This window comes from Mangifera indica, unplaced genomic scaffold (genome assembly GCF_011075055.1).
Source record: "Mangifera indica cultivar Alphonso unplaced genomic scaffold, CATAS_Mindica_2.1 Un_0015, whole genome shotgun sequence".
NCBI classification, from domain to species: Eukaryota; Viridiplantae; Streptophyta; class Magnoliopsida; order Sapindales; family Anacardiaceae; genus Mangifera; species Mangifera indica.
The window spans coordinates 53,983-81,553 of record NW_025401107.1 but is presented as its reverse complement, the minus strand read 5'-3'; the positions used below and the strand labels follow the sequence as shown (position 1 = coordinate 81,553).

The 27,571-nt window shown below is 33.6% G+C and overlaps 1 protein-coding gene and 1 pseudogene across 1 annotated transcript; both read right to left on the bottom strand.

Moving 5' to 3' along the window:
• Positions 1-9,004: 9,004 nt before the first annotated feature.
• Positions 9,005-10,778, bottom strand: LOC123205769 (annotated as a pseudogene).
• A 321-nt stretch (positions 10,779-11,099) lies between these two features.
• LOC123205772 (probable sucrose-phosphate synthase 3) lies at positions 11,100-17,596 on the bottom strand. The gene is made up of 12 exons (XM_044622804.1): positions 17,159-17,596; positions 15,252-15,487; positions 14,899-14,962; positions 14,103-14,804; positions 13,823-13,954; positions 13,620-13,751; positions 13,359-13,535; positions 13,214-13,267; positions 13,058-13,120; positions 11,961-12,917; positions 11,771-11,898; positions 11,100-11,689 (listed from the first exon to the last, which is right to left on the bottom strand). Exons 1-12 carry the CDS (start codon positions 17,438-17,440, stop codon positions 11,407-11,409), a joined length of 3,210 nt encoding a protein of 1,069 aa, XP_044478739.1. The 5' UTR covers positions 17,441-17,596; the 3' UTR covers positions 11,100-11,406.
• Between the last annotated feature and the right edge of the window lie 9,975 nt (positions 17,597-27,571).

Below are 27,571 nucleotides of genomic sequence, written 5' to 3'. Positions count from 1 at the left end.
GTAAGAAATTTCCTTGGGTCAATAAGGTACTACAGGCAGTTCGTAAAGAGTTTTGCTAAATTAGCCCGCCTGCTAATAAAGTTTACTCGTAGAAAGGTTCCTTTTAGATGGTTTGATGTTTGCAAGTAGAACTTTTAGAAATTAAAAAGAAGATTGACATAAGCTCTCATTTTGACTTTGCCAACAAAGACGAAGAGTATGACATTTTCTTAGATGCCTCATACCAAAGTTTAGGATTAGTGTTGATGCAAAAAGGTAAAATTATAGCATATGCCTTCTATCAGTTGAAAGATTATGAGACCTAGCACTTGACACATAACTTAGAGTTGTAGCTGTCGTGTTTGCATTAAAGATATGGCGACACTATTTGTATAGGGTCAAGTGCAACATTTACATGAATCATAGAAGCTTCAAGTATTTAAAGTTAGTGAAAAATCATGGTTATGAGATCATATACTACCCAAGCAAAACCAATGTCATTGTAGATGTCTTGAGTAGGAAAGTAGTTTTGTTATATATTATTGCTTATCAAGATTTATAACAGGATTTAGTAAAAGAGTAGATTGAAGTGATTATAGGGTAATTGATAGGTTTATAGATTTAACAACCCTTCTAGATGAGATTTGTATGACCCAAGTATCAGATGATTAATGTGTTCAAATGAGATAAAGGGTCATTAAATGTATCGAGGTAGATTTCAGTGTAGTAGAAGACATCCTAAAATTCAAAGATCGAGTATGTGTTCCTTAAGATTAGGGTTTAATAGATATGATCCTCATTAAGGTGTACAATTCCTTTTATGTTGCTTACCCTAAGAGTTTAAAATGTAGCAAGATCTGAGAAAATCATTCTACTAGTCTAGTATAAAGAAAGATATAACAGATTTTGTGGCTAAGTGTCTTATGTATCAATATATTAAGGTTGAACACCAGAGACCATCAATGTTATTGTAGCCTCTCAGTATTCTAAAGTGGAACGGGGAACATATTTTAATAAACTTTATGGTTGATTTACTAAGGATCAGAAGAGGTTATAATGCTTTGTAGGTCATAGTTGACCGATTGACCAAGTCAACACACTTTATAATAGTTAAAGGAACCACAAGCACAGATCAATTGGGTCAAGTATATAGCAAAGAGATAGTCAAACTTCATGGCATACCTCAGATTATAGTATCAAATCAAGACATCAAGTTCATCTCAACTTTTTGGCAAAGCATGCAGGGGTTCTAAGGTATGAGATTAACTTTCAGTATAACTTATCATCCCTAGATAAATGGACAGATTGAGAGAGACAATTAGGTGATTGAGGATATCTTCAAGGCTTTTTGCCTAGACAAAAAAGTGAATTAGATGAAGGTGTTGCCTATGATGGAATTTGTAATATAACAACAATTATCAAGAAACTATTAAGATGGCTCTATATAAGACGTTGTATGGTAAGAAGTGCTTATCACTATTGTATTGGGATGAGGTAAGTAAGACGCATGCCTTAACTCAAACATTATGGCCTGACATGACCCAGAGGATAATTGAGGATGTTAAATAGATAAGGGAATAGATAAGGCAAGCTAAGGATCATAAAAGAAAGTTATATAGACCAAAAGAGATGAGATCTTGAGTTTGAGGTGAGTGATAAAGTATTTGTCAAGGTAGCCTTTTACAAGCATGTTAGCGTCAAGGTTTGTAAGACCATTTGAGGTATTAGAGTGTGTAGTTAAGGTTACTTATCAATTACATAGTCAACGAGCATGGATTACATTCATAATGAGTTCTATGTGTCGTTACACAAGTATATCAACGACTCGATCATATGTTAAGATTTGAGGATTTTGAGCTTAAGAATAACTTGATGTATGAAAAGTGCCCAGTTTAGATATTATACAAACAAGTCAATGAGCTCAGACACAAAAAAATTCTCTTGGTCAAGAATCTATAGAGGAATCACCAAGTAAAAAAAGTCATATAAGAGGTCGAGCAGGATATGAGATAGAGGCTTCCATAGCTCTTTATGTGAATTTTGAGGACGAAATTCATTTAAAATGGGAGGATTGTAACACCCATAAATAAACCCAAAGGCAAATTAGTCTTTTCTCATTTCATTAAATTATAATTAATAGTGAGATTTTAGTAGGGTGCACAATTGTGTATTGTCAACAAAAATTTGAAAATTTAGATAAGATAAAGTTCATGGCAAAATTAGAAAATGCCTTAATTGGACAACACCATACATGTGGTGTATCGTGTTTGGCAAACAAAATAAAAAGAACTTTTAACCTAATGGTTATGTTATTTTTGCACCTGCAACTGCATGAACAAAAAGGAGAAGGGACAGTTAAAAGCTCTGATCACTAAAGAGAATCTTGGTCACTGGAATTGTTTTAGTCACATGAAGATAAACTTATCGTTGGAATCCAAGTAAGTATGATGGCTTTAGCTTAGTTTTTTTTTCAAAGAACATGCCATGTGATGATTGTTATATTAATATTCTGAACTATGAGGATTCATATAAGCATGATTAATTCATAGAATATTTGTACATGTTAAGCGTATGTGTAATTGTTGATAGGATATATATATATATATATATATATATATATATATATATATATAAAATTGATTATATGCAAATATAGATGTGCATAATGGTTATTCCTTGTTGAAAATATGTTTAAGAACACTTAGAATGTATTTCACATGAATTAGGGCCTTTGGTTTGCATTTGGATTGTCAAAAATCTTAGAAGTAATAGATCAAACAATGTCTAGGTAATTTAGCGTGATTGTGTAGGGTAACCTACATGCCCGTATATCTTTTGTTTAAAATAGGAAATTTAGCGTGATTGCACATTTCTTTTGAAGAGATGCCTATAAGGTTGTGTGGTATAAGACATACACCCATGAGTAGTTTCCCCAAATGTAAATGCCTATGTTGATATTAGGAAGCAATTTGTGTACGAGAATTGAACACAAGGGTATGAGATAACAACATGCCCGTATATAGACAATGTGAGAAACATAGGGGTGTATAAAGTGTAACACGTTTGTGTATGTGTAATCAGCGAAACACGAAGGTGCAAGGTAAAGGTACACCATGTATGCATTAAAGGGAAGAAAAGACTATTTTACCCCTAGGCTAAGTACAAGAAGTGAAAGAGAAAAGAAAGAGAATAGAAAGACGTTGTAAGGCAAGATAAAATAGTTAACCATAGAAAAAATGTTTGACTATATGAAACATAACATAAACCTTGATCAGATCAAATCTAAGTCAAAAATCAAAAAAGTGGTATGCACCTATATACCTACCAATTGTGTGTGTAAATGGCATAATACGTGAAAAAAAAAATAAAACTTTATAATAGATAGATACTTATAAGATGCATCATGTACTCAGCGCCAAGGTGTATCGGCCATATAGTTCAATTCAGTATAGTTTAGCTTAGGTATGCATAGCAAGGGATAGTGGTACTTCAGTTAGTTCCTTACATGATCAATGGGATACATCACATATGTGCTAGTGGTAAGGGCTATCCAATGATGGTTTTTTAGTTAGTAGTCTCGTAGTATGCGTATGTGGTAAAAGAGAAATTGTAACCAATTTTCTGATGTGATTAAGGTATCATAACTAGTAGCTCAATAGGTTGCATGACATGTGCAAAAGGCACATCAAATAGGGGACACACGAGGTGTTAATTACTTTCACTGAGGTATCAAATATATTGAGATCAACAAAGACTTTAGTAGTTTTTGTGAATGACCTTTAATTAAGGCATGAAGGTGCTAAGTTATTACCACAACAAGTTTCAATAGTTGAATGTTTGTTTCAGTTTATAGGTTACGTAAGGTGCGCAGAGGTCACTTACTTACTAAGTGTTTTTCACTCACACATTCATTTTTTGTGGTTTCATAAATAAAGGTGAGTAGTGAGGCATGCGAGGGAGCTAATAGTCCAATCGAACTGTTGCATAAGGGCAAAAGGTAAAACAATCATTTTGTAGTTTGTTTGATATGACGCTTTTATTTCAATTTGAGACCATAGATGGTTTTTAGACATAATATTTATGGATGATTCTCAATATTTATGAATGAAGTATTTTATTACACCTTTTTGCATACATTTAAGTAAAATATTTAATATCATACTTTTATTTTCGTTACTTTTAATTAAGAGGTCAAGTAGTGCACATCTTTATGGGTCATATTCCATGTAAGGATATGTTCCTAGAGAGGGGTATTAAAACATAGACAAAAGGGAATGTTTTCTTGACCTTTATGGTAGACGCATCATAAGTGTGAGTTACCGATAGTTGTTGATATCTACTAATGTTGACTTGAATGCAACCATATGTTGGTTGAATAGCCATTGAACATATGTTATGAGGTTGTGTACCATATGCTTATGTGATGCAAACTTCACAAATAAATTATAAGACTCTACATGTAAGCAAGGAAACTTGGAACCTAGAAAAGCTAAATTAGATTTATATAAGCAAATGAAAACCTTGACCTAATGCCTCTACTTGACATGAACCAAAAGTATAAAAACTTTGACCTAAAGATTATGGATAATCATGAACCAAAGGTATAAAAACATTGACTCGATGTTTATAATTGACATGAACTAAAAGTATAAGTTGACGTCATATTATAGAATAGAAAAGAAGAAAAGTGATAAGTCATATTTGAACATCATAAGAAAATATTTTTAATAAGTTCATGAGTTCTCAAAAGAATCAAAAGAAAAAATCTCACAATTTCATTATGTCAGTATGTATCATCTATCATAAAGTTACATGATTATTTATAGCCCTAGTCTAAATAAGATAATAATAAATATAATCTCTAGGATAATAACAATCTTGATCTTAATAAGATAATAATAATCTTAATGTAATTATAATTTCTAAAGAAAATAAAACTAAGACTCTTAAAATAAATAAAACTCCTAAACAACTAGAAAATTAGAAATACGAAGAAGTTGAACTTCAATTGAATTCTCATACTTTCTTCACATGAATTTTCACCTAATCAAGCTTCCACTTCATATTTTAACAAGTAAAAAACATCACCAAGGATGTGTTATATCATTTCCCATGTGTTTGATGCTCTTTATATAATTTGTCATGTCATCCTTAAGTGTCATGACATGTTTCTTATCTTTAGCTTATGTCTTTAATGTTCTCAATGTTATCCAACCTACCACACTTTTATTATAATCTTCCATTATTGGATTATACGTTCTTGATCTTCCATAGATCACATTATTCCTCCATAGATCACATTATTCCTCTTCTCTTCAAAAGGATTTGTCCTCAAATCGTCACTTTCAACGAAACTTTTATTTTGATTTGATAATATGATTATAACCTACAAAATTTGTTAGAAAAGACCTCACACATTCTCTCATGTGTTTTATTCCTTTCCAATATATATATCACTTAATCACACATGTTTGCACACTTTAAATTGTTTTTTTATCTTTTTTTACTTCTTTTTTTCTGATTTAGAGCCGAGCTATGATACCAAATTGATGCAAACCTTATAGATAAACTATGAGACCCTATATGCAAGAAAGGAAGCTAGGAATCCAAAAAAGCTAAATCAAATTTATATAAGCGCAAGAGAACCTTGACTCAATGCCTAAACTTAACAGGAACCAAAAATATAAAAACTTTAACCTAATGATTATGGATAATCATGAATTAAAGGTATAAAACATTGACTCAATGTCTACAATTAACATGAACCAAAGGTATAAGTTGATGTCATGAGCTAAAATAGAAAAAAAAAAGAGTGATAAGTCATATTTGAATGCCACAAAAAAATATTCTTGATAAGTTCATAAGTTCTCAAAAGAGCCAAAAGAAAAGATCTCGCAATTTCATTATACAAATGTGTATCATCTATCGTAAGGTTACATGATTATTTATAGTCTTAGTCTAAATAGGATAATAACAAACATAATTTCTAGGATAATATCAATCCTAATCTTAATAAGATAATAATAATTCTAATGTAATTATAATTCTTAAATAAAATAAAACTAAAACTCTTAAAACAAATAAAACTTTTAAACAACTAGAAAACTAGAAATACTAAGAAGCTGAACTTTAATTAAATTCTCTTGTTTTTTTCGTGTGAGTTTTTGCCTAATCAAGCTTCCACTTTATATTTTGACAAGTCAAAAATGTTACCAAAGATGTGTCATATCATTTCCCTTGTGTTTGATGCTCTTCACGTCATTTGCCATGTCATCCTTGAGTGTCACATCATGCTTCTTACCTTTACCTTATGTTTTCAATGTTATCAATGTTATCCAACCTGCCACACTCTTGTCATAGTCCTTCATTATTGGATTGCATGTTCTTGGTTTTCCGTGGATCACATCATTATGTTTGGAAAACATCTCTGAAAACCAACCAATCATCAAGTCTATAGAAACCACCTTTATATTATTTACTCCTATAAACTCATGGTGAAGAAAATTATGTATAGCCAGCTTGACAACATCCTTGTTGTTATTGCCTCAAGCTTGTGCCTAAAAAATTGAATGCAAATCCCCATAAGAAACTGAATTGCATCCAATAAGATATCTTAACTTTCAAATGGTTTGCCTATGAGACCGACTCATATGATTCTACATCGATTTAGAGGCTAAACCTTAATTCAATCACCAATGCAAGCTCCAAATGGCTAAAACAAACATCCATTCCATTTAGTTGAAACCAAAACTCTAATAAGAGGTCTTGACAATTAATTTACTGAAAAGCACCCAATGGTGGAGCACAACACTAAACATATGCTCCTTCGTATCAATAAATTACCTAAAGCACATCCCCCTAAAAAGTTGCTTTTGACTCCTACTCAATTTTTCTTGAATTTTTCCAATTATGTCTTTGCTCGCTCTCACAGTGAATTGGACCTTAAAGTAGTGTGTTTTATAGAATCTATATTTTCTTCTTTGAAATTAATAGGATTAAATGACTACTTATCTTTCTCTTCTCTAAAAGTTGCTCTTTTAAATAAATAAAATAACTATACATTAGTTAATGGAAAGTTAACTTTTAAAGCAAATAAAATGTAAGAAAATTTAACATATAAACATGTTATAAAATGAAAAAATATAGAAAAAAAAACATAAATACCATTTTACTGCCTGCCTGCGAGGTATGACCTAACAAATATTAAATAAATAAAATAACTATACATTAGTTAATGGAAAGTTAACTTTTAAAGCAAATAAAATGTAAGAAAATTTAACATATAAACATGTTATAAAATGAAAAAATATAGAAAAAAAAACATAAATACCATTTTACTGCCTGCCTGCGAGGTATGACCTAACAAATATCCATTTAACTTTGATAGGCACCACACCTATCATTTTGCCCCTTAAATTTAATGAACATTAAATAGTAATTGGGTGTGATCTTTGAATATTCACTTGCCTCCGATTGACACCATGCTTGTCATTTTGCTCCCTTATATTTTTATGTAACTATGCATAATGAACAATGACTATGCGAGATCATGTCTAGTGGGTTTTTCATGCCCAACGATAGGAAAATCTTCTTAATTTCAATCAAATTCATTGTTTCACTCAACAAATCAAATAACAAATTATCCAAAACAATTTTATATCATCTAACAACCAATTTAAACTTAGAACACTTTATTTTCTTAAGCAAATTTTGAAAATTCACCCCTAAATCTTAGATTTCTTATCGATAGAAAATCTATTATTTTTCAATAAAATTTACAGTTTCAACACAAAAAGCACATCCAAGTCTAATAAACAACTAATTTTTACCAATAAACAACTAATTTCAAACTCAAAAACAAGATATTAAAAAATAAAATTAGATATTTTGAATTGAAATGAAAATAATTAATATAAAACTTTAAAACTTTTCTTGCTGATGAATTTGATTGAGAAATAGATGAAAAATCAAAAGTTTGAAGACAAAGTAAACGATTAAATTAACGCAATAGTGTTTCAACCAACTTTATATAATTTTATAATGGCTAGTATCGTTTAAACACCTTAAAATTATGTTGTTTTATTAATTTCCTAACAAAAAAACTATAATTTTTCTTTTAAGGCCATTGTCAAATGAATATAAAGAAAGTGGATTATTTTGTAATTTGATTAAAAATAACTTAAATGGAATTGAATTTATCATGGCTTTGAAACTTGGATCAGGTTTGCCCAACTTCTAGCTTTAGCATCAGACTGAGATAAAGTGTGTTTGAACCATTTGAACTATTCCAATTTGACAACTAGGTCGCCCTAATCAAATCATATAATGATTTCAATATCATAAAATTTTACAACTTGACCAAACTATTAACTCCTAGGGTTAAAGTTGCCAATACACATGAAATGTCTGCCATCATAATGATTATACGTAAATATAATTCAATTTTATATTAAATGATCAAGTAATCAATTGGTTTTTATATTATTTCTAGTGTTAATCTAAATAATAAATCGATCAAACTGTTTATTTATCTAGACCGACTCTTTTATAGGACCAATAGTTAATACAAGTCTAAAAACATTGGAAGTCTTCTCGCGCAAAAACATATAACTAAATTATTTAAGGTGAAAGGTATTTCCATATTACATAACTTATCGATTGTTTGAGAAACAGATCAGAGACAATAAATTCTGGAATGAACCTCACCTTTTCATTAGTTCATCCCTTTATCAAGTTTCTCAATGCTCCTATGTATAGAATTATCCCTCAACATAATAAAAATGAAAATTCTCAAAATCGTTGGTTGTTAATCAACTTCAAGGGGAAGAACCTCTCACTGAACTTCTGAAGAAAAAAAGAATCCTGTGCTACCAAATATTTCTGCTTCCTCTTTTGGAAAATAAGAAAAAAGATAACACTTTTCTTACAGTTAAAATCAACTAATATCTCAACAGGTCATATCACATCCAATTATCATTTACATCCATTTTAGGAAATAAGGGAAAAAGAATTATAAAATTGCTACCTACCAACAAAATTTGAGCAAGAGGAGGGTATAATTTTCTTGTTCAGCAATTCTTCTCTGGGTTTTTGGTTTTTCATTCTTCGCATACGGGAAACATCCGATTAAGTGAACAACTTTTGGATTCCACCCCCGCTATTGGGCACGGCAAAACATCAGGAATGTGTTTGTGAAATAGGAGTTGAAACTCATGATAATATGCCACAATGCATGACCTTAGGGATTCTAGTACCAAGTAGACACCTTCTCACAGAACAGGCGATCAAATAGCCAGCAAAGATTTCCTAGGATTATGGTGCCTACATATAGCTTCGCAAGACGCTTTGCAGATACATCTGCAGTGTGGATGTAGTACTTGTACATCCGAGGGATGCAAAGAAGGCACAGTATGATGCAATGTAACTTGAAGCCAATTTCAAAACGAAACAGCCCATGTATAATAGCATAGCAAATGCAGCACCGTAAAGAAACAAGAAGGTGGGCATTGTACTCCTGTAGTGCCAATCTGGTGAGTAGAGAATATAGATATATAGGAGAATTTCCCACACCATTGGTGTTTCATCACCTTGCCGTTGCCTGAGATAAATTAACCCAATGTACAAAATTCAGATCAACAAGGCAAGTAAACAATCTATCAAAACAGGTTAAGTTAAATATATATTAAGATGAGTTTCAGCTAAGATACAAGTACAGTTTGTCCAAGTTCTGCAAATTTCAGTCTTTCCCAACCCTCTCTACTTCCAAAGAGTTGGAGATGATGAGGAGTACCAAGACACGGGCGATGCAACTAGCTCAGAAAAATCAAATTTATTGAAGCAAACAGGTAAGAAAGAATAAATTAGTGTTCCTTTTTGACTCTATCATGTGCTAAGAGTATAAAACCATCAACAATCCTAAAGAAGTGCTTAAAATTTCTAGCATTCTAATTTGACACTTGGCTGAAGCATACCTAGACACTTTGAAGGAGCAAGCCCAATGCTATGCTCTTAGATAGGCACATCTTGACCAAAGGAGATACTTTCCTATCAAAGTGATAGATATAGTGAAATAAAATTTAATAGCTACTTGGTCTAGTTCAGATCAGTATTGCCTGATGAGAATAATGAAGTGTCCTTTCATACTAAGACAACTTCCTGTGCTATGCACAAAAGCATTCTTTTCTTCTTTCCACACGCATTTAATATCTCTCCATGAACCATTCTTTTCTTCTTTCTCTCCATTTTTCATTTTATTTTCTTTTATCCTTATATATGTGTATATATATATACCTAAGAGATTAGATGACACATGAATAACTGGTCATCTAAGTTTTATGCAGGGTGTGCCCATCCGCAAATATTATTACTTTTTATCCAAGACGAAGATAAGTTGCACTCATCCCCTTTATTCCATAAAAGATCTCATTTCAAATGTTTTACAGACCCTTCACTATGGTGTATGTAATCATCGAACATTAAACAATTGCCCAATCCACCCTAAACAGTTTACTGTAAATCATAACTATAAATAGTTTATTTAAATTTTAGATTTTGAAACGATTCCATTAAGGCTTATAATTTGCATGTATTATTAAAATCATCCAATACTGTTGGATTGTCAAATTCTGTTCTAACAAAATAATCTACCAACTTTTTCTATGAACAATCATATAGCATGCACAAAATTATAACTGCAACAATAATTTTCTAGTTTCTTTAACTTCTAATGCTACTGTGAAAAACAGCTTCTCCAAATACATTGCAAAGTTAAGCCCCTCTTTCTGCTTACTAAATTCCATGAGTTCACAAACTACACAAATGCAAGGAGAGAAGTAATTTAAAAAAAAAAAGCCAAATGACTATTTCCCACCCAAAATATCCTCTAATCTCAAGTTCCCACCCAAAGTATTCTCTAATCTCAAGTTCCCACCCCTTAACTTTGAAAATCCCATTTACCCACCCATGAGTGGTTAAAATTAACAGAACCCACTGGACAAAAAACACATAGAAATCACAAGAACAGAAAAGCATAGAAAATATCCTACTTTCTACAAAACAACCTCTAACTACTTGGCTAGAATAGACTTAAGAGAAGAGTCAAGACAGACACAAAGATTAAGTTGGCAGCAAGTTTAGGCATCTCAAACATAAATATTATAGTATGAAGTTCGACATGACATTACACAAATAAGTGGCAGAGAGTTTAAGTGCATCAGTATTCCAATGCCCTAATCATCATTTACAAGTCCCTCTGTACTGCATTTACAAGTCTTTCTTCAAGAGAAAAAGAACAGACTGAACTTTGTATGCATATTTAAACAACATAAAGCTTTCTTTTTTCCAAGTGACAGATGTTAGCTTAGCTAGCTACATCAACAAGGACTACTCCAGGGGCAGCAAATTCCCATTCAATTAGAGATTACTATCTCACATTCCTACTGAAGCTTCCAACAGTTGTTTCAATGCCTTGGTGATTTCATTGACCTTTGCACCCGTGTTTAAGAATCCAATCAGGGAGCTTTCCTTAGGAACAATGTCATCTCTTAGATCTACCGTTCGGAGTAATTCACAAGAACCCTTTTCCACCGTACCTTTCATGATCAAGGTTTTATGAGCCCCGGAAATCATCTCCTCATAGTCAGTGTCACCAGTTTCACCAACAACCACAAACATGTTCGCCACATTCAATCTCCAGCGGACGAAAAGATACCTAACAACAGCCACAATCAATGCAAATTATAAACTCATTTTCACATTCAACAAAACAAAGCCCCTAAAATGTGTCCAATACCTGAGTGCTTGTGATCGAGAAGCTAGAAGAGGAATAATTTGAATTCTTGTTGAGTTCCTGCAATACATTGGATGGCACCGGAGACCTCTCATCCGAAGTTTTCGCCTCAAATCATCAACACGTTTTATCTGTGAAACCAAGCCACTGTTAGAGGAGCTCAGTGTGGAAGTAAAACTAATGTTTTCCTTACCTTACTAGGATCTTTTATCAAGAATGAAATGCAATGAGCGTTGCTTGATTTCTTATCTGGCTCAATGACGCAGGAAGATTGATTCGATTCGGATCCACTGTCAGATGTACTCAGCAGTTTCCAAATAGTTTTCTCTAGGCCATCAATGCCCCAACGGTAATCAATATGTGATGCATAGTCTGGATCGGGAGAAAGTTTTCCAGCTTCTATGTAAGTGTCGGGATAATATACTTCACCTCCACTACTACAAATCAAAGCATCAAAGTCATTTACTTGAATCTTTTCTGACTTCAAGAACTCCATTGTCTCCGACACTCCCATTGCTGTTGATAGAGCAAATCCTGAGACTTTTGCAAGTTCTGTGTCAGATCGAACAGCCTTAAACATATCTTGCACAATCTGGGCTGTCTTCTTCTCAGGAGCCCCTTTGCTGTCATAGCAGTCAAGTGCAATAACAATTAATTTGCGTCGCCGCCTCAACAACGGATACTTGCTTGTCACATTGTCGACTGTTTTCTTCCCAACTTCTTTATTGTCTTTTGAATCAGATTCTGGTTTCTTGATCTTGCTGAGAACACGTGTCACTTGATCTTGGACAGGGTCACCGGAAGCTGCAGCCTTATAGTCAAGAGATTCATTGAGTGATGATTTATCCCCATCAACAGAGAGTCTAAGTGACATATCCTGCACATCCTTAAGTGAGTCATTAAGAAATGACTCTTCGTCAGGAATTTCATCCAATGGAGTATCAGTTTGCCACTGTGGGTACCTCATTCGACAAGCAGCCACCCTAGTCAAGTAAGTGCGACAGTGCTCAGGCCACGAGTAAAGATGAATGTTCTTCCAACCATTCTTTCGACATTCATGCCATAAATTCCTATCTGATACCAACTTAAGCAACGCATCCGTAATGTCTTCTTTACTATGAGGATCGACCAACAGGCCGTTGTTCAGTGCCTAAAAATTATAAAAATTTAAATTATTATTATTATTAATGCTATAAAATCCAATTTTTTTCTCTTTTCCCTAAGAATTCTAATTAAACATTTCATAAGAAAGCTTCTTGTAATTTCAGAATTAGAAAATGGTCATCCTACCCGATGAATGTCAACTGGTCCTCCATTTTTAGTAGCCACCATTGGAAGCCCATGCGCTGCTGCCTACATCATTTTCCAAAAATATAAAGATCCAAACTCATTTTCTTGCATACAAAGATATAGTTTCATCACAAGTATAAACGACTTAGAACCAACCTCAATCAAGGTAAGCCCAAATGGTTCAACCAATGCAGGATTTATGAAGACTCCCTGCCCAATTGTTTCACAACTTAGATTATCCTCAATGTAAAACTATCTATAAAAAGCAACTTCTAAAATCATCATCTTCTTTGAATCAAACCTTTGTTTTTGCAGCAAGCCGGTATATGTCTGGAACATCGTTCTGCTTGTGATGTTTTGGGTAGGCAACTTGACCATAAAGGTCATACTTATCAATCATTTTCAGTACTGTTGTAAGCACACTAGCATTTCCACCAGTCATCTCATCTATATTATCCCTGTTCCCCATTATTAGTACCTGCATAACAGCTCAATTGTTTTTCTTAAGAACATTATTTAAAGGTTCCTAAGTAAATCGTGTACTTTTAACATAATTACATACCAGATTAGCGAGCTCTCTTAGGTGACGACTCTCTCCAAAGGCCCTCAAAAGTGTTGTTATGTTCTTCTTTGGGTCAGGCCTTGATAAAGCCAAGATTATTGGTTTGTGGGGATTTGCAAGGAACCGCATTACCTACAAAAGTAGTTTAGTTGAGAAACAACAAGAGTTAAACGAAAACAATGCTTAACAAACAGAGCACTCACTTCAACCCATATGGCTGGAATTGCCTTCGGAGACCCATCAGTACCACCCATAAGTGTGGCAATCTCCCCATCAACCTCAGGGGCATCTTCTTGTACCACAACACTGCTGAAGTCCATCCCAGGAGGGATTACCTGACCAACTTCTACTTTAGAGCTTGAAAAAAGAAGAATCAAAGAGAAATCATACTAGCTTTAGACTAGTAATTTGTTTCTTTCTTCGTTAATTCAAAGCATGTTAACTTGAACTTAAATAAGTATATGAAAGTGAATCTCAACTTACCACCATCCTTGGCATGTATCTGCCATGGCAATTGACTCCACGTCTAGCCCGAGCACGTAAAACTTTCTCAAGCTTCACATCAAACCCATCATAAAGCCCCCATTGCTCTTCAATCTCCTGCTTGGTACTTGTGATAACAAGTTCTGCAGCATCAAGGGAAAGCTCTTCAGCTTCCATCCTTCTCATAATCTTATATGTCGAATTGATATCCTCCTTGGATTGTCGTCCCTGTTTAAGAAGCTGTTCAAGCTTGTTTCTTCCAAGTGAATGTCCAGTTAGCACCATTGGGACATTCAAAGCACCAGAGAGGAGAGCTGCACTGTCCCCTGCATCCGCATAATGCCCATGGATGACATAAGGCCACACAGGCTGCCCCCCACCAATTTGTTCACCTAAAACCTTTGACATATTAAGAATGTGAGCTAGAGCTCCATCTACAAATTCTTGAATGAAAGGCCATAGTAATTCTTTGCCAAGGTACTTATCCTGTGGACCGAAGGGGATCCTTATAATGTATGCTCCGCTGCTCTCTCCCACTTCATCTCCGTTTCCATCATCTTCAGAGCACATAGTCAGCATTTCCGCAGGCTCACCATAACTCCAATCAACTTCAGGTGAAGAGACTTGGCGTGTAAAAAGATCTACCCTATAAACGCCTGGCATCCTTGCAAGTGCGCTGGATAGCTCTACCACATATTTCACCTAACAATTATTTGTATAAGCACATAGAGCAATAAAATGAGAAAAGATTCATTAATAAACATGTTAATAATTTGAATATGATTGCAATGACTACCTGTCCACCAGTGTCGGAATCTCTACCAAGCTCCATGTTTTCTCCCCGAATCAAACCATGCAAACTGGTCATAAAGTGCATGTTACTAATTTGAATAATAATTGTTTAGTTACGAAAATCTTTTCCTTTAGAAATATAATCTTATTAAAATTATTATGATTTTAACCAAACTCAATCATAATTTACTGGAATTAACTCATTCAAACACTTAATAATTTAGTTATTGGACAGAGCATATATTAAATTCAGTTTGGCTTATATTAATTTCAGCATAGAAACTGGTATTCCTGATGCATTAACATCACACCAAAGAAATCCTTTAATCTGGCTATTATGTGTTGAAAGATTCATACCTGATAAGGACAATGTAGAGTTTCTTTTCCTTCTTATCATCAGACCATACTTCCAAGTTAGACAAGTTTCTCTGAAGGAACCTTTTCCTTGGAGTTTCAGGCTGCATCATCTCCCCCAGACCATCTCCCTTCTCTCCTTCTGACAGGTCTTCAGACATGTCCTCAGTCACATCCCGGCGCCCTTGTTCCCGCTCCCATCTCCTATGGGCCAGCCGCTGTCCTTCTTCCCACTCCAACTGTTCAAATATAACATAGTTACAATATTCAAAGGGAGACTGAGCATAGTTATATCATAGTTACAACTAGAATAATTATATCATAGTTACAATATTCAAAGGGAAAAATTCATCTCATATTAACTTCCTTCGTAATCAAGCAAGATCGATGACAGTAGGGAGACTGAGCATGTATGCGGTAAAATAAGAATATTATGCTTTCTGTCTCTATCCATCCCTCTCAACAAAAAGTCAATATCCAGTGTTCACTACAAGAATACCTATCTGCTGAGATGCCACCGCCATTGCCAAGCAGCTTCAGGCATTTGTTAACTGTTAGTTCCAAGGCAGTGATATTACTCCGATGCCAAGACCTGACGTCGGAGTAGTATGGAAACATTTCTGTACAGCAGGTTTTAACAGGACAACTTAACAAAGTAACAAAGTTCCGGTTACTGCTAACCTATTCACACAATAAATTTGCACATAACCCATAATCTGTAACCTAAACTTTTCTATATCTCATGAACTTTGAATATCTTTTGTCTGTAAAAAACTGTCTACTCAGCAAATACAACTCTGGAAATTCTGTTTTCTGAAGTTATATTCAGGACAATATAACATATCCCCAGCCATCAATTCTTGAAAACCCGGAAATAATCTGAATGAATCATGCAATAATGCTACGCAATCCATAAAAGCCATAAAAGAATTCAATAAACGTGAACAAATGAAATTGAAACAAATCCTCTAAGTGGCATGGAAACGGTAAAATGTTGAAATGGAAAATATAAAACACTTTTATTTAAAAATATAAGAAACTGAAACACAGAGAAACATATAAATATAAAAAATTTAAAGATTTTATTATAAATATCCGAATTTTATTTAAAAGATACAACCTTTAAAAGTGTACAAATTTTTTTTATAAAATATAAGAAAAATTTACCTGTATTATTTTTTACCTTTTCTATTTAGTGTGCAAACTTCTTATCTTTTAAATTATTTAAATGTGTGCATAAAAGAGATGTCTAGTGAAACTAAGCTTTTACTGTTATAAGTCTGTAAATATAAATCGGTTGGAGTTATTTAAACGAAAGTCTCCATATAAAATATACACTAAAGCTTAATGAAATTGTTTCTACCTTGTAAACCTTAGAGCCAGCAAATATAAATTCGATCAGAAAAGGGAAAAAAAAAAAAAAAACTCTACAAAACCCAACAGTTAATAACCATGTTATTTACTTCTCTCTTTGTAGTTCATTCTTAAAACACAGGTGAATCAGACAATGAATAAAAAATGAGAAAGAGGGAATTAATAGTGAGAACAATTGCGAAACAGATAGCAGGAAGGAAACTGCTAATCGGAAGGACAAAACAGATAAATGGAAGGAGGCAACAACTAGTGGGAAGAAGGACAAAATGAAGCACGAGAGATGCGTTTCGCCGGAGAGGAGAGGAGGTTCCGGTGTTGGAACACTGAAAAGACAAAACAAGTATGAGAGGTGTAGCTTGAAATGTTTACAGAAGTGGAAATATCAGTTTCGAGGCGTTTTGAAACGGAAACGTTTTGGAAAAGCCGAAACGCATCCCTTGGAGCGTTTCGGTGCTTCTTTGCGAATCCTAACCGAGTAGATTCTTGACATGTTGAAGACAAGCATGTAGAGAAAAAAGAAATGGAAAGGAAAGGACCTGCTTCTTCTTGCGAGTGAGATGCCAAATGCGCCAGCACATGTTCTCAAGTCTGGAACTCCGCTCACGTGTGTTGCGCATGGCGACAACCTTGAGCCAAGTTCGGTGAAGATCAGTCTCGTCGACTCCACTAACCACCTCCTCCACAAAGTACTTAGTCGGGTTGAAATTATGTCCCGTTTCTCTCAAATTCAATGGCGCTGGCTTCTGTTCCTCAATTGCCGTTGCCCCGGTGTCCAATATCGCCTCCAAGTACCCATTTATCCACTCATTCCCGGCCATTATGGATTACTCTTGTAACAATACAGTGGCATGCAAAATGTTGGTAGAAGAAAGAGAAGAAAATAGTGCAGTTTGAATGTTGTTTATTGGGAGTTGGGTTAAGAAGAGTTTGTGTATTGGTGGGATTGTGTAATAGTAATAATATATCCGGAGATAATGGAGAAAGAGAAAAGGACGAAGGACACGTGGAGAGTGAAGTTAGAGAAATCACAAGAAGTTGTGGCTCTTATTTGCCTCACCATTTCTAATATTGTCCGCTTTCCAATGCGAGTCTGGCGCTTTATATATTGAACTTAAAGACCCTGACACTTTAATCCTTTTCCAGATTAGCTGAAATGACGCCTCAATATTTTTCTACGATTTTATTTTCTGTTAGTTCTTTGACAGAGTCATTAGTGCCTTCATCGTACTTTTCCTCTATTTTCCTCCACTGCCATCTTTTTTGTCCACAGTTCCTGTGAATCTCTCCTGAGTTGAGATCACTCCTTCCCTGTCTCTTTTAAACCATTTTCCTCAATATAATCAAAACAATTGAACCTTCTTCATTTTTTAATCAGTTGGTATTTTTTATGAAACTTTTGATGCATCTTCTGCTGTTGTCTCTTCTCTTCCATTACTTCCAGCAGCATCTTCTCATTTTTTTTTGGTTGCTGAGATCCTCTTTGACAGACCCTATCTCCTTTCATCATTACTGTGAATATGATCTAGATTGCTTTAGATGAATGAACCAATCCGTAGGAAGCTTGTTCTACTGACTGAAGTTTGGGCTAAAAGGAATTGAGTTGTTTATTTTGGTGTTTCTTCCTAAGTAGCACGGAAACGAAAACGTCAAAACATGGAAACGGAGAAATGAAAACGTTGAAACGCATTTTTTCAAAAATATAGGAAATGAAAACGTGAAAAAATATATAAATATTAAAAATATTGGGATTATTTATAAATACCAAATTTTTATAAGAAAATACAATACTCTGCATTTAAAAAAAATAAATAACACAACAATGGGACACTTTTTCCAATTCTTCCAGGAAATATTTACAATCCAATGCTAACATGAATAAAATTTAAACCAGACAGCACTAATTTCTGAATGAATATTTTACTGTCCACTCTTTTCTTACTTTTTTTCCTCTGCATATTTCAAACTTTTCTCTGGGTTTTTCTCTTATTCTTCTAACCTTCTTCTAATCTTCAAAATTCTGACAACAAGATGCATCACATGTTCCTTTAATAACTATTTAAGAAACTCTTTTTACCAAAGACTAATTTATATCTCTACAGTTTAATCGTCAAATTGAATATTAAAGACAAATATGAAGATTGTAGAAGAATATGAAGATTAAAGAATAACGTAACAGATTCGCCTGAGACTTTGAGCTGTCAGAGGCAGTGAGGAGTTAAGATGCCGCGTTGGAGTCGGAGTTGGAGACTGTGAGGAGCCGAGACATATGCTTGGGATGGAGAGATGTTAGGTTACTGGAAATTGAATGAAATTGGGAATGAGGAAGAAGCATATTGCTTTGGGACATTCCTATGCTTGGGGATATGTCAAGAAATACGTTTTGTATTTTTGCAAAATAACCGAAACGGATTCGAAATGTTTTGTACCGGTTTCAGGCCGTTTCAGGAACTGAAACGTTTTGGAAACTTGGGAACACACTATGCTGTGCGTTTCCGTGCTTCCTTGGTTTCTTTTATATTGTGGTTAGCTCTTTACTACATCCTCTTATTTACGATATTTCCTTTTTCTGTGGATTTTTTTTTTTCTGGCATTTTAGTTTAAAAATGCTTTGCTTTTTTTTTTTTTAATTTTTATGAGAAGGCATTATGCTTACAAATGCTAGTTGTGATGCATTTCAGGCTCTAAACCAGTTATGTAGTCATTTTGAAGCCCACAGGGATATCACAAAGATCACAGAGCTTAGGGAGAAATTTAAGAGTATAAAACAAATACTTAAGTCACATGTGTTTTCTGATTTCTCAAGGTATGCAAACTTTTAATCTTTTGCTCTCCTTTCCCATAATATATAGGTGGTCTATTATAATGCTAATTTTAATTATTATTTCTGCATAGGGTGGTTACCCCACCTCAGGGTTATTGTCCTCATGATGATACCCTAGTCCACTTTTGTTACTTCATCTGAAAGTAACCATTGATACAAAATCTATAGTTTTTAATTAAAAAATCGGCTATTTCTGCAAAAGACCCATTTTATATTTTCCCCTTTCACTGACGGAGTTGACATATAAGATAGTAACTTATGCTGATTTTTTGTCAGTGACATTTATTCTCATAATGTTTGATGCATAGACAGCTTTTCTGATATCTTATCGTAGAATTCTTTTTGATATTCATGTTGGATAGCTTTTCTGACATCTATTCTCTTAGAGTTTTTCCCAACTTGTTTTCTCTTTTCATCTCAGCCTAGGTACTGGCAAAGAGACAGAACAAAGTAATTTACTGCAGCAGTTATCTGATGCTTGCTTGGTTGTCGATTCCTTGGAGCCATCTGTGAGGAAAGAGTTGGTAAATAATTTTTGACGCCGGAGCTAAACTTCATGCGAACAGATTTTTGAAGGGGCTGGTTTGTAAGACTATCACAGTGTTCATACCTTGTGAAGGTCCATTTTGATGTCCTCTACAAATCTCAGATATACTTTTTGCAAAATTAAAGAAAATAGTCTTTTTGGAAACTGACACTATATGCTCGATTCTAGAATGAGTTTTCAATCTTCAGATAAATTTTATTGGCATAGCTACTGAAAATGGTTGGGCATCACATATTCTTGTTTCTTTGAGCTGATGCTATATGGCTACAGAAATTTGAGGAGGCCATTAAAAATCTGCGTTAACCTATATGTTATCAAAGAGCTGTTAGCTTATATATTCCGATGAATTTTATTGGCGTGCTTGCTGCCATGTTTTTCCATTCTGTGGCATTTCGTGATTTTAGTTTCAGCTGGAACATACACTTTCTTGTCTTCTTTAAATGTTATAAATGGCATATGCTTTATATCCACTTCATCTTTGTAGTGCTTGCAACTGAGTCTCACAAGCACACTTTTTAGATAAAAGTTTTGGTTTTAATTTTAAGCATTCAACCCATGTTTTCATTGCATATCAGTTTCTTCATTGTGTACAGCTGGAACTATGTGATGCCAAGCCAACTGAAACCTTCAATGAATACCTTGGGAATATAACCATTCTATCCTTGTGATGAAGCTTGGTCTTTTGAGGCTACTACTTTCCTGGATGATACTCTCTTCCATACTGCACGTAGCTTAGGTGCAGGATGTGTGAAAGAGCTATAGCAAAGAGACATAGATTAAAACAAGTTTTACTTAAAGGACAGAGCTTGATGCTATATAAGAAGAATACATTTATGGAAAAAGAGATAATTGATTGACAATAAAGCATCTTGAGTGAATACGGGGACTTGCTTTCTCGAATGTCCTATTTCACCTTTTCAGTCTTCTGTAAAAGAGAAGTTCTTCCATCTTGGGGTTATATTTTCACAGAAAGGCATAACTTATCTTCATACATGTAGCAGTATTATATACATGCTTTTCACTTTTATTTCTGGTTAAATTTTTTTCTTAATGGTGTTTTTCTGCATTGATAAATTTTATAGGCACTACAACGGACCCTAGAATTTGAGGACGAATTAGCTGCGAAATTTGGAGGAGGCAGCATCGGCAGAGGTTGGTGCTGACATTGAAGAAATAGGTAGAGCAGAAGGTAACAGTCAAAAGGTATCCGATATTCCATAGAAGTATGAAAAAAAGCTTGCTGCTCATCAGGGAAGTGAAACTGAAGTATGGATCCTATATTCCTATATAGTTTGAAAAATTGGTTGTTCAGTAAGTGATCCATGCTGTATTACTTACTTATTGATCCTTTCGATTCTGTGTTGACAGGAAAAGGATGGAAATACAGATTTGTCGGTGCCAGGGCTGGTGTATGTATTTGTTTTAGATGGATAATTATAGTATAGTTTTTAAATATACTGTGAGCTTGAGCCATATGTATGATCTTTGAATCTAAATGCTGCAATAGAGTAAAAAGGTCTGTGTTTCTGGATCCTTTTTTGTTATCCCTCGCAGAACAAAATTTTATTATCTCTAAAAAAAAAAAAATTGTGTTCTCAAAAAATTTTGGTTACATTGATAGGGTTCACCAATTAAGCCATTTTTCTTTGAAGTTCTGGCCTTCTTGTCATGTTAGTAGTTCATTTTAGCTCTTTTCATTGAGAAGATATATCTCACTTTGTAATGAATCTGACGTGGGTGTTCTTACTGATATGTTGCCACTGTTAATTTTTCTTCTCTAAGTAGTAGTATGAACGTTTTGTTCTTGTTTCAAGCTCGAAGTTTATGAAGATTCAGATAACTCCTAAATTAATCTTTCCTCATGATTGGCAGTTCAATTTCCGAGGGATTATCTCTTCTTTCTTTGAACCTCACATGATTGTTTATGTAGAACTAGATGAAAAGATACTAATGGAGAATCTGGATAAGCTCGTTCAGGTAATTTGGATGTGACATTTTTTGCATTTTGGATAGTTCTTGCACTTATCTCCAATAATTATCTTGTAATAGGATGAAACATGGGATAGTGAAGAAGCAAGCCAAAATAATGTCCTGAATAGTAGAATGCAAGTAAGAATTTAATCATTAGTTTTTGTTTATTCTCTTGGCATGTGTGCAGTGTGTCCTTACAATCTGTGGATCATCATGTGAAGTTCTCTTTCTAGCTTAGTAGTTCAGCTTGGTGCACCTCCATAATTGATTTATCGATATCTTCAGTGTGTTAAAATCTTGTTTGATCTGGCTCTTGAATTTTGTGGAACTCCACAGGCTAATTTACTAAAGACCTGCTGTAAAGATAAAAATATAAATCAATTAGCATCAAGTTTATATTGTGCCACTAATAGCTTATTGATAATGAAATATACTCTTATGAGAGAATATAGAATCTATTCTGATTCACACCAGGAATTTAATTGTACTAGAGTGTTGGAGTGGAGAGTATGGTGGAGGTAGGGAGACGAGGAAAATGTTTCTTGCCTATCTAAAGTTTGTTTGCTTGTTAGGACTCTTACTGGATGCAATCATCAATTAGATGCCTATGTCCTCTGACATTCTCACGTTAACTATATCATTATCATGTTTAATGCATGCTGAACATTGTTAGATTCTTATATTTAATCTATCATTTTCATCTAGTGATCAAGTCCAATGGTCTTTTATATAATATAGTATCAGGACATCCTAACTGTGGATATAATTATATCACGATTATACTTAATCTCAATTATATTCTTATTTGTGAAAATAAGTGCCATCCAACAAGATTTAAAGAATGGTCCTAACTTGAGAATTTTGTGCATATCAAGATGTTTCTCATGTAGGTGACCTAATAGAAGCAAAAATGCAGACAGATTGTAAGAATCAAAAGAGTCTAACAAGTTATAAGAAAAGGCTTAACCAAATATCAAAGAAAAACACAGAAATTTATGGAAAATCAAATGAAGGTGGGATCATTATTCAACATTTATTTTGAAAACAGCAACTTAATATTTAATTTATTCAAAGAAATTCTTTTATCTTGCCCTCCCTTGTTTACCCTCTCACCACTTTCTCGTGTCCATCAAATCTTCCATTTTCTTTTTCTTCAAACTCTTGAAATCGTAGGAACAAATTACATTCAGAAACAAACAAACCCAACAACAGCAAAGAAGAGATCATTATTATGTGAATAGTGTTTTGGAAATTTGTTACTAATCCAATTTCTTTGTTTTTGTTCTCATTTCACTGTTTAACGAACAAAGAATATCAATGGGTCATACTTTCATTCTTGTATCTAATTATCAGAACCCATGATCCCCTATATGCAATTTCACTATGACTAACCGGAGCCTATTGATCTCTCTAATTGTGTTCTATGAATCAACCTTGGCTACTCTAATCCCCGCCCAACCACCAACAAAAGATTTTATTCCCAATTCAACACCTACCCTCCTCAAAATGATATGATACAATTTTGTGTCAATTAATAATCTTTTTCTCAGGTTTCTTTCATTTAATCTGTAAAATTCAAATTTCCTTTTCCTATAAACGGTGTTCGTAAGAAAAAAGGAGAGCAAGTGACATGAGTGGAAGGGAGAAAAAAAAATAGAGGAAAAAGAGTTTGTTTTCATTAAATTTATTATATATTTAATATTCTAGAAGCCAATTATGAAATGATCCACTTTCAATCATTGTCTCGCGTCTTTCTTTGATATTTAGCTAAGATTTTTTGGATATTTTGTTGGATCAATTTTAGTTCTTCAATGAATCCATTGGCCTTATTATGACGTTCACTTTGGCATCTATCAAGTCACCGACATGATACACAGACACATGCAAACAAACAAAACACACGGGCACACAAGTGCTCACACACAGTAGTTTTCTAGTCAAGAAAAAGGATATTAAATGTTTTAGAATCGTGCTTAAATGACATTGAATTCATCATCATTTGAGTTAAATAAAATATTTTACAGGTGAATCCAATGAACATGGTCTTGACGTGAAAATTTGCATAAATGCAAATTTAGGGGTACATTCACATATGTATTTTATTTATCGTTTTCTTTTCCTTGTATATAAATGTGTAAGGACTTCATTCGTTTACCCTTTTTGTGAAATTGCAGTTGAGAGAAAATAGAAAATGATGGGTGGGAGAGAGAATGCAGGGCCACCCTTTCATATAGACAAATTAAAATTTTGGATTAAATATTCATATATTCTCTTTTCTTTTATATTTTTTCATCACTCTCTGGAAAAAAAAAACTTTTGAAATTAGGACTTTTTAACACAGTAACTGTAATTAGTATCCAACAATCAATAGTTCATCTCGAATATGTCAATTATTGATTCTCTTTTGCAATTTTGCATTAAGAGTCTTGATTTGAAATGAAAATTTTTGTTTTAGGAAAGAAAAGAGAAAATATACATCAAGAAGGAGAATAAATGAATATTTTATTCAAAATTTTAATTTCTTAACTGAAAAGGTTGGTTCAGTTTCTCTCTCCTACCCACCTTTTCCTTTCCTGGATGCAACTACGGGAAAATGGTAAACATACTTTTTTGTCACGAATTTTTATGCAAGAAAGATGAACTGTAAATAAAATACATTATATATAGATAGATAAAGAAAATTAATTAAATCAGGTTGTCTTGACCTATGTACATATAAGTATGTGTGTGTGTATTAAAATGCTTCCATTGCATCTGTTAATATATATTATTCTGCTAAATATGCTATCTATACTGTAGCCCTGCTTTAGTCCAACCTGACCCTGCTCTATACTAACCTGTACGCACTTGGCCTTCAATCTCAACGAGTTAATAGATGCATCATTTCTTTTTTTTTTCACTTTAACCATAGTGCAAATTTGGGCTGACCTATATTTTTTGGAGGCTGCTTAACATGTTTTATACTAAGATTTTTTTTTTTTTTCTTTTAACCTTGGGGAGATTTATTAGTATCAGTTGATTTCTGGTCCAATCTTTTTCCTATCTGTATGTCTGAATAATATCAAGAAAGAATTGGTGCAGTCTTGATATAGTTAATAACCTAACTAATTAGATCCCTTTAACTACTGACAATTAACTATGTGGTTAAGTGTTTTGGTGTTAAATAATTTTAGTTCATCCTTGGTGCAAACAACTAGCAAATATTAGGATAATACTGAATGCCAAGTTGGTACAATTGGGAATTTGAACTTTAATTTTTCAAGATCCTTTCATGCAGTTTGTTTTGAGTGCATTAATAAAACTTATTCTTATTGGAAAATATGTAATGTAATATGATTTCCCCATTATCATAGTCACTGTATTTCTTGGTTGCCCTCAGTCATCAATTGCAGTTGTTTCTCATAATCAAGAGGAGCTTAAAGCGGTGCAGTGCCCTTACAAAAAGCAACACATTATTCAATTTGTTCAGGGTTCATTCTTTAAACTTGTCACTATATCTATTAAATTATGTTTGTGTTGTATGTGTTGTAACATTATAATTTATACCAAAATAAGAAAATATTTTAACCTCAGGTTGAATTTTAATATAATCTTGAATTGCTACATTTTTGAAAGAGAAAATCTTAGTGCATTTAGTGCTCATAAAAAGTTAAACAAAGCTTAGGGAGCCTTTTCAAATGCATTTTGCTGCCACTGAGGACTAGGCCTACAATTTGCTGTGTCTCATTTTTTAAGTTGTACACAATTTGTATCATAACCATGCCATTGCCAGTTAGACATGGCTAGTTAATTTGTTAGATATTGCTTGATTAAAGCTGATGTTTTCTACCTCTTGCTTGGTTAATTATACTTTTGAAGTAAATTTGAACTCAGATGCATATGTTTGTTGGAAGTAGAAACCTTGTTTTCTAAACTCATGGGATGGTTTTGGTATATTCATTCTATAGTTTTTTGCCTGCCTCCTTGCGTAATTTGATAGTTTGTGGATATCTAATCCACTTTTATCCTCCTTTCTATTTATATAATTTCCTACAGAAAAAAATAATGTGTAATGTGCAAGAAAAAGGGGAAAAGCACTAGCCTCTTGTTTCTTGTCTGTTCTACTGCTTCAAGTTTGTGGTTTAATATATTCATGGAACCCATAACATCTTTATCTGTTCTGGGCTCATGTGTGTAGTTTTTCATTGAGAGTCATTCTGCTTTCATTGATGATAAACAAGCTTTTGTTTTATGAACGATTTGTGTTGTAGCTGTTTTCCTGGTCATTTTGTTTGAGAAAATTAGAGGAATTTTTTGGTGGACGGGTGGGTAAAATTTGTTCTTCAGATGTAGTCTTTTAGTTCTAAACAATGTTAGAATACTTCTGTATTCTTTATCCATGGGCACTGGGAATTTGTTTTAGCTTAAAATTGGAATCACTGTGTTCTTTTTCTCTTGTAAGATCTGGTCTTTTGCAGTAGTGGATGCTGGTATTTTGTGTTATTTTGGCACTTAATAAAACTTGTATCTTTTTTCTTCAATTAGAAAAAAGAAAAAGAATATCAGTGTTTGATAGTGTTATGCCACAACTTCTCTCTGCTCCATTAAGTGTCTATGAGCACACATCTTTAAAGGTGTTTTAACTAAAATATAAATTTACTAATAGTATGTTTGCTTGAGAGAATTTTTATGCTTAAATTTTCTTGGAAATGAAAGACATATATGGGAATGCTGTAGGGGAAAGAGGATGTCATTTCAATAGCAATGGAATTTAGAATTCCATGGACTCTACTAACCTTGCAGCAGATTAGCTTTTTATTATCAACACCAAAAGGAAAAACCATAATTGCATCTCCTGTGTTAGGTATTCCAAAAAATACTCAAAGCATATGTGACATGTTTTATAGAAATCAAATTTTGTTGAATTTTCTCACGAACAAAATGACAATAAATTTCGATATGTTTTGTTTTTTTATGAAACACAGGATTAGAAACAATGTAAATAGCCACTTGGTTATCACACCACAATCGTGCTACTAATGGAATTTGGAAACCAACTTCAGTCAACAGTTGATATACCCATATTGTTTCACACACGGACTATGTCATAGCCTTATATTCTGATTCCACACTAGATCGAGATACCACACTTTGTTTCTTACTTTTCCAAGATACCAAATTCCCTTCAACAAAGACACAATAGCCAATAGTAGATCTTCTATCTATCTTGGAACTTGTCTGGTCTGCATTTGAGAAACATTCAATGTACATATGTCCTTAATTCCCATACAATGTGCCACGTCCAAGGGCTATTTTTAAATAGCATAGGATCTGTTCTAAAGTTACCCAATGATCGATTGTTGAAGAAGACATGAATTGACTTACAACACTAACAAAATATGCAATATTAGAATGAGTCACTGAAGATAATTCAATTTTCCCATCAATCTTCTATATTTTTTAGGATCATCAAACAATTCATCATCTTTTGTAAGTTGCAAATTAGAAATCATCAAAGCACTATATGGTTTCCTTTCAGAGTTTTACTCACGCATTTCCTTTATACATTTTGTATGTAGAGGTGAGTAATGAGACAAGCAGGGATCCAATGGTCCAACAAGCAGCTGCATA